At 69.9% G+C, this 7,746-nt stretch overlaps 1 protein-coding gene across 1 annotated transcript; it reads right to left on the bottom strand.

Moving 5' to 3' along the window:
* Positions 1–340: 340 nt before the first annotated feature.
* On the bottom strand, positions 341–7,490 carry PLEKHG3 (pleckstrin homology and RhoGEF domain containing G3). The gene is made up of 15 exons (XM_026071887.1): positions 7,191–7,490; positions 6,890–6,990; positions 6,533–6,602; positions 6,374–6,420; positions 6,107–6,257; positions 5,461–5,595; positions 5,194–5,376; positions 4,879–4,971; positions 4,699–4,785; positions 4,530–4,563; positions 4,342–4,449; positions 3,720–3,794; positions 3,394–3,455; positions 2,865–3,044; positions 341–2,596 (listed from the first exon to the last, which is right to left on the bottom strand). Exons 1-15 carry the CDS (start codon positions 7,488–7,490, stop codon positions 341–343), a joined length of 3,882 nt encoding a protein of 1,293 aa, XP_025927672.1.
* Positions 7,491–7,746: the final 256 nt, after the last annotated feature.

The raw sequence follows: 7,746 nt of genomic DNA, 5'->3' as shown, positions 1-7,746 counted from the left end.
AAGCGCCCAAGCCGCCCCCTCCGGAAAGCGCTTGGGAAACCAGAGAGTAACTTTTGGTTCGGTTCTGTTTTTTTCTAATAAAGAAATCAAAGCAAAGGCCTCGCCGGCGCTGTGTGCCAGCCGCGGGCGGGCGGCCGCTGCCCCGGCCTGGGGGGCTGGCGCCGGGGTGGGCACAGGCCCCCAGCAGGCCCCCCTCTCCCCACGGAGCCACCGCTGGCACCTCCGTGCGGGCCGGGAAGCGCCACAGAGAGCAAGGGGGTGCGGGGCGGCCGGTGCCTGCCGCAGTCCTCCCCGCGGGTGCCGTGGCCCCCCGCGCAGGTGCCGCCCRCCGGGCGCCCGCCTAGCTGGCGGCGTTGAGCGTCTGAAATTTCTCCCGCAGGTTCCTGACGAGGCCAGGGCGGGCGGTGTCCGGTGGGTCCCAGGGCGCGGGCCGCGGCGGCGGCTCGGCCTGGCACCGGCGGTACGCCTCCGAGGCCTGGTAGGCCTTGCAGCGCTCCACCACTGCCTTGAGGCAGATCTTCTCCCGTGTGGTGGGCGAGCGGATCTGCACGTAGCTCTCGGGGTCGGCGGCCGCCGCCGCCGCCACCTCGGTGCCCGGGGCCACCCGCTCCAAGACGATGACCCGCTGGCTGGCGCCCAGGGCGGCCTGGCCCGTGACGCAAAGCGCCCCGTCGCTGTTGTTGCGCTGGTGCTTGGGGGCGCCTGCTTCGGCACCGGCTTCGGCGCTCCGGCTCCGGCCGTTCACCGGCGAGGCTTTCGCCGCCGCCCGCCCGCTGCGCCCTGCCACCGCCGCCGCCGCCGCCACCTGCTCGGGCRCCGAGCGGCTGCGGTTCACCAGCGGGGGCCGGTGGGGGCCGGCGCCGCCAAAGGCCGCGTACTTGGAGCGCAGCTCACGGACGTCGGGCCAGGCGAAGGGCTCGGCGCCGCCAGGGCTGAGCGGGCTGCGGGAGGCCAGGCTGCCCGGCGAGGGCAGGTGGGGGCTGCCGGAGGACGGGCTGGGGGAGAAGCGCCGCGGCGACTTCTCCTGCGGCGAGGCGGCCGCGGAGAGCGGCGCCAGCGGGCGCTGCTCCTGGATCACCACCTGCTCATAGCTGGGCAGCGTCAGGGCGCGTTTCGGTGGACCTAGGGGAGGACGCAGCGGGGTGAGGAAGGGATCGAGAGGTTTGGGACCCACCACCCGCCCCGAGCACGCTCGCCGCGCCGGCCCCCCGCTCCGCGTCCCACCTGTGCCCGTGGCCTGCGGCTGGTCGTGCGGTGCCGCCGTCCTCAGGCGCATGTCCTCCTCCAGCTGCGCCAGGCACCGCTGGGCACCCGCCCGGCGGTTCTTGATGCGCAGGCTGTACTGGCGCGCCAGCTGGTACACCTTGGTGCCGGGGCGCTCGGCCGCCTCGCTGTCGGTGGCCAGCTGCAGCAGGCGCGGGTGCAAGGCCGGGGGCTGCGGTGGCTCGCCGGCCCCGGCGCCCGGCTCCTGCGGGCGGCCGGCGGGCAAAGGGCTCTCGGGGGCCTCCTCGGTGGCGGTGGTGGTGGCACCCAGGTCGTCCTCCTCGAGGATGAGCAGCGGCTCGTGCAGCTCCAGCCCGTTCTCCCGCCACGGCCTCTCCGCCTGCCGCCACCCCGCGGAGGGTGGGCGGAAATCCTCGGCCGCCCCGGGCATCACTTCAGCCGCCTCCGGTTGCGCCAACGGGGTGGATTTGGGGCTGGCGGCCAGCACCCAGACGGCGGTCCGGGCACCGGCACCGACGTCGTGCTCCGGGGGTGGCCGGGGCAGGCTGTTGATGCGGAAAACGGAGTTCCTCACCAGCCCCTTGGGAATGTAGGAGAGGCTCTCGCGGCGCTTGATGCTGAAGCTGGCGTCCTGGTGCTCAGCGTAGTCATAGTAGCTCTTGATCTTATCGAGCAGCAAGCGATCCTGCGTGGAGAGCAGCGACTCCTTCCTGGGGCAGGGCAGGGGGTCCGGCGAGGCCGTGGCGCTGCGGGGCGCCCCGGGCTCCCCCTCCTCGCTGGCCAGGAGCGGGGGGCCGCTCTGGGCATCCGGGGCGCTGCCCTCCAGGCTGAGCACGCTGCTGCTGCGGCTGGGCAGGCGCGGCGTCGCGGTGCCCAGCGATGCCCGGCCCTCCTCCAGCGCCAGGCTGCTGCGGCGCGAGAAGCTGCTGCCGAAGCGCTCCGCAATGATGCTGGCTTGGTTCAGCACGGAGGGCGGGAGGATGCTGCTGGGGGCGTGCAGGGCCCGCTCTTCCTCCTCTTCCTCCTCCTCGCTGCTCAGGGTTCGGAGATCCTCCACCGTCTCCGCAACACCCCCATCCAAGCACGGCTCTGGCTCCGGCTTGCCCTGCTCATGCCGGCCAGGCAGCAGCGACTCCGGGGTACCCACCGACTCCCCGTCCGACCAAGGGGGCTCTTCGGGGTGCTCAGCCACCACCACAGGCACCCCCAGCACCTCGCCATGCTCCCCATCGGTGCCGGCCTGCAGAGGGGCAGCCAGGTGGGTGCCAGGCCCTGTGTCCATGCCACGGCGCTTCTCGCAGCTCCCTGGGCCTCGGCTGCTCGGCCTCTTGCAGGCTTTGGGTCCTTCCGGCACCTGCGGGTGCCCCGGGGCCTGGGCGAAAGCAAACGCGGGGCGTTACGGGCTGGAGGGCGCAGCACCCGCCTGGAGTGGCTCAGCTCGGGTCGAGCAGGACCACCGGCAAAGGTCAATCCTGGCCGAGCCTCAAGCTGCATTAGTCCCCACAGCTGCCTCCCACCTGGGGAGGGCGGATGGCGGCCAGCACCCAGCCGGCACGCAGGACAGGGTGGGCAGACCTCGCGGGGCCGGCACAGGGCAGAAGCCGAGCGTCTGCCGGCAGGGAGGAGGCCAGAGCGGCTACCTGCTCGTCCTGGGGGCCCGCGGGCACGGTGTCGGCACCGGGCAGCTCCTCCCGGGAGTCCTTGTCGAAAGCCTCCTCCTCCTCTTCTTCCTCCACGACTCCCTCAGCCGTAGCCCAGGGTCTGGGGTGCTGCAGGGGCTCCCCTGCCTCCAGCAGGGCTCCGACGCTGCCGGCGTGCTGCTCGGGCGAAAGCAAGGGCCAACCTCAGCCTCCCCGCAGCAGGGCCAGGCTGGGGGCACGGCCCCGCGCCTGCCAGCCTCCGGCCGGGCAAGCCAGGCCTGGTGGACGCCGGAGCGAGGCACCCCGCGGCCACCCCACGCCCCAGCCTTACCTGGAGACCTGCCAGCCGCACATGGAAGAGAGAAGAGCGGAGATTAGCGGAGGGGTCACAACGCCCAAAAAGTGTCCCCGGCTCGCGCCACCCACTGGTCGCTGCCTGCCCTGCACTTAGCTGGGCGGTGGGACCTGGGTGCCCCATCGTGCAACCACAGGGTCCCTTCAACCCACACCTGCCCCACAAGATGCCCACCATGCCCGCGTGGGTCTGCTCACCTCGATCCTCCAGCTGCTCCAGGATCTGCTTGGCAGGCTCTGCAAGAAGAAGCAGGGTGTCAAGACCAGGCCACGGTGGTGGCCCTGGGCCCTCCAAGCTGTCCCCAGCCCTGCGAAGCGCCACTGGCCGGGCACCAAGCCCTGCACCTAAGAAGGCCCCTTTGGGCCAGCCCTGCCATGCCACCCTTCTCCAGAAAGTCACCAGGCCTGGCACAGCCCCCTGGGGTCCCCGGACACACGGGGACGTTCACCCTGCCCCGCCGTCACCACCATCCCACCACCATCCTCTGGGCACATTCGCACCCGACTGCCTGCGCCCGGTGTGCCCATGCAGCCTGTCCGGCAGCGTCTCCGCATGGTCCCGATGCTGGAAGGGCTCTGAGGATGGGAGAGACACCCATTAGACCGGGCACCAAGCGCCCGTGTCCCCACGGAGTCCAGATCCAGCTTCCCACGCAGGGGCACCAACGGGAAGCCCTGCCCCAAGCYGTCCACCTCCCCACCCGCAGCACCAGCGTCCTTCCAGCACGGAGACCGGCCTGGCACGGGCTTCGGGGAAGCAGCCCTCCCCTCCGGTGCCTGGCCGATGGCAATCGGGCCTGGGGAAGGGCTCTCGGCTGGCGTCAGCCCAACGCCCGCCGGACTTTGCCCCAGGGACGCTCGCAGGGGAGGGACGAGCGGCCAGAACGGAGAGGGGCAGCGGGAACGTTCGGAGAGCAGGGCCCGCAGCGCCGCCTCGGCTCTGCCGTGCCAGGGTCACCGCTCGGGAGCCAGCTGGGGACCGGCAGCCCCAAGCTGCCACCCAAGACGGGCACGGGCAGAGGCGACGGCCTGGCGGTGCTGCCGGCGAAGCACGTCCGAGCCCAGAGCTCTCCGAGGGGCGCCCCACGGGGCGCCACGCCAGCCCGGGCCGCGTAGCTCTCACCTGACTGCCGGCGGCCCTGGCGCGGCTCCGCGGAGGTCTCCTCCAGGGGCTGGCACGACCAGCTCTTCTTCAGCCGCTCGGGGCTGTAGCGGGGCAGGCGCGGGGGGTCTGCAGGGCACAGGGCAACACTGAGGTACAGAGGTGCGCCGGGGGCAGGAAGGGGGACCTGGGGCGCAGACAGCACTTACAGAACAAGTCCATCTCCAGGATGGCTTCCTTGGCCTGGCACAGAGGAGGGAAGGAGAGAGGTCGGTGGGTGAAGGCCAGGGTTACCCTCCCCACCGCCATCCAGGATGGTGGTGCCCCGGAGCGGGGACCCCTGCACGCCCCACAGCAGGGAGCCCAGCGTGTCCTCACCTTCTGGGGGATGATGGCATGGTGGTTCTCCAGGATGAGCCGCTTGATGTGGTGGGTCCACACACGCTTCTCCTCCACACTCTTGGCCTGCAGGGCAGAGTGGGCCGTGGGTCAGGGCAGTGGGGTTCGCCAGGCCCCACCGGCCCCCTCCCCAGTCCCTGTTGTGCCACGCTGGCCTACCTGCAAGCTGTACTGCTGCTTGATGTGCTTGTAGTGAGCCACGCTGAAGCACAACGAGTCCCGTGTGCTCTCGATCAGCATCAGAGAGGAGCACTGTGGGGAGACACTGTCAGCCCCATGGCCACCCCACAGCTGCCCCCTCCATCCCTGCACCAAGACCTCCCCACGTTGGGCAGCACCAGCACAACCGGGGGACTGGGGAGGCCTTGGGCTCGTCATCCCCCCCATGTAGCCGCAGTCGGACACAAGGCCATGGCAGGCGCCGGGTCCCAACTGCTGCAGCCCCATGGGTCCCGCCACCATGCTGGCACCCACCGGGATGTGGTTCTTGTAGACGTAGTGGTCCCCACGACGCTTGGTGATGATCAGGGCCTTGTCGAAGAGGAAGAAGGCCCGTTCATTGCGCACCCGCTGCACCCGGAAAGTGCCCTCCAGCACCAGCTCCCCATATGTGGTCAGGTCTGGCCCTTTCCAGTTCAGCAGCAGCGACTGGATCTCCTACAGGGCCCCAAGGGATGGACGTGTCAGGTGACCCACACCCAGAGCACCCTGTGGGGACCCTGGGGTCCCCCCGTTCCTCACCTGCTGGCGGATGGCGTGTTCGTGCTTGCGCTTCATGTCATTGATGTACCAGGCCACGCAGGTCATGGTGTCAATGGCCTCCACCACCACCTCATAGTCATCCCCCGTCTTGTGCTCAAAGTGCTTCGCGATCTCCTGGGGGAAGAGTCCGGCGCCAGTCAGGCGGGCTCTGCCGGCACTGCTGTGCTGGGTGCTCGTGCCATGCCCGATGCCTGGATAGCGTCAGGGAAATGCACCGTGCTGGGTGCCCAAATCGTGCCGGGTGCCCAAAACGTGCTGAGGGGATGTGCCGTGCCCAGTGCCCAAACTGTGCCAGGTGCCTAAACTGCATTGGGGAATACAATGTGCCAGGTGCCCACACTGCCCAGAGAACGTGCCACGCTGGGGCAACGTGCCACGCCGAGTGCTCAGACTGTGCCGAGGGGATGTGCCGTGCCGGGTGCCTGGACTGTGCTGGGGGAACGTGCCATACTGGGTGGCCCGGCTATGTCATGCCCCAAACTGTGCCCAGTGCCTGTGCCATGCCGTATGCTCACGCCCTGCTGAGTGTCTAGGCTGCACCAGGGTCCGGACCACACCATGCCCTGGACCGTGCCAGGCACCCATGCCATAACAAGTGTCCATGCCACGCCAGGTGCCTGCTCACCTGGAGCAGCAGGTGGTATTTGAGGATCCTCTGGACGGGCTTGAGCAGGTAGGCGCCAAGGGGCAGCGCGTGCCGCATCTGCTCCTGGCACTCCCGGAAGAACTTGGCCTGCTGCTTGTTCCTCATGCACTCGGTCAGGGCCGCCACCGAGCTGCGGGGTGACGCGCACGTCCTTAGCCTTGGGCCGGGGCCACCCCGACCCAGCGAAGGACGCCYGGCCCGGCCCTGGCGCCGGCCCTGCCCGCTCACGCGCCCCCACGCACTCACTTGGGGTAGTTGTTGCAGTACTGGGTGTAAATATCGAACTCCTGGCTCTGCGGGCATGGAGAGAGCGAGGTGAGAGCCTGGTCCAGCCCGCTGCGCCTCCCCGCTCCCCGTGCCCGCCGGGTCCCCACACTGCCCACCCCGGGGATGCCTGCCCCTTACCCGGGTCACGAAGCAGACGGCCACGGCTACAGGGTCGTTGTCGCAGCTGTCCAGGTTTTGCAGCAGGTTGCTGGGCAGAGAGAGCGGGGTCTTAATAGGGTGAGGAGGGTGACAGTGCCCACGCACACGTGTGTGCCAGGCACTGCCAGCATGCCAGAAGCACCCCAGGATGCCGGATGGAGCCAGAGTGGTACATGCACAGCATGCCCCTCACCCTGCCATCAGGCCTTCTAGCAAGGAGCTCCGGCCACCTCGCGGTGCCACGCTGCAGGAGCGCCAGCCCCAAGGTCACGGCAGGATGGCGGCACCCGGCCGCCCAACATCCCCCTGGCACACGGAGGCACCGTGGCTGCTCACCTGCTCAGCTCGTAGATGTCCTCAATGTTCCCGAAGAGCGYGCTGACCTGCTCCGGTCGCAGCAACGGCTTCTCCGCGTCGATGATCTTGCCCAAGTAACCCTGCCGGGCACCCGCGATCAGAGACGGCACCTGTGGGGCCTGCCATGACCCCCCCCCGCCCCGCGCCACCCTACCCTACAGGCAACACCCCACAGCCAGCCCCTCGGAGGCCCCCAGGCCAAGCGGGCATGGCCATGCCCGAGCCCCCGGGCCGGCGGGGAGCTGGAGGCTACGTCACGGGCTCCGGCCAAGCCGCTCACCTCCACGATGCTGCGCAGATCCCGCACGTACGTGCGCTCCGACTCCACGATCTCCAGCACCACGCGCTCCACGTAGCTGGGCTCGGTGCCGGGGGCTTGGGCACCGAAGGGCGCGAAGGGGTGCCCGCTGTGGGGGCTCAGCCAGCCCCCCGGTGACGCGTTGTTGTTACTGTTGTGCAGCCCGCCGGTCCACAGCTCAGCCCCATCTCCGGCCGGCTCCTCGCCCGGCCCCTCCATGGCGCGGCCGGTGTCGGGCATGGGGCTCAGAGCAGGGCGCTGCAGGCAGGCAGGCACCGGCATGCCGGCATCTCTGGGCACCGGCAGGGCCCGTGACGAGTCTGCGGGAAGAGGCGGTGAGGTCAGGGAGACACGCAGCCTGGTCTGGCTCTCGGTCACGGGCAGACGTTTGGGGGTGAAGAGGATCAACACATCTCCAGGCAGCGAGGGCAGGGGAAGCAGTTCCCAGGATTGACCTGATAGCTGGATACCCCCCCGGGACCTTCTAGCCCCCACGGTTGACCTGATGGTCAGATACCCCCCCCGGGACCCTCTAGAC

This window comes from Apteryx rowi, unplaced genomic scaffold (genome assembly GCF_003343035.1).
Source record: "Apteryx rowi isolate R43461 unplaced genomic scaffold, aptRow1 scaffold_1088, whole genome shotgun sequence".
Taxonomy (NCBI): domain Eukaryota; kingdom Metazoa; phylum Chordata; class Aves; order Apterygiformes; family Apterygidae; genus Apteryx; species Apteryx rowi.
Note: the sequence above shows the minus strand (reverse complement) of the source record. Positions and strands in the feature narration are given on the sequence as shown.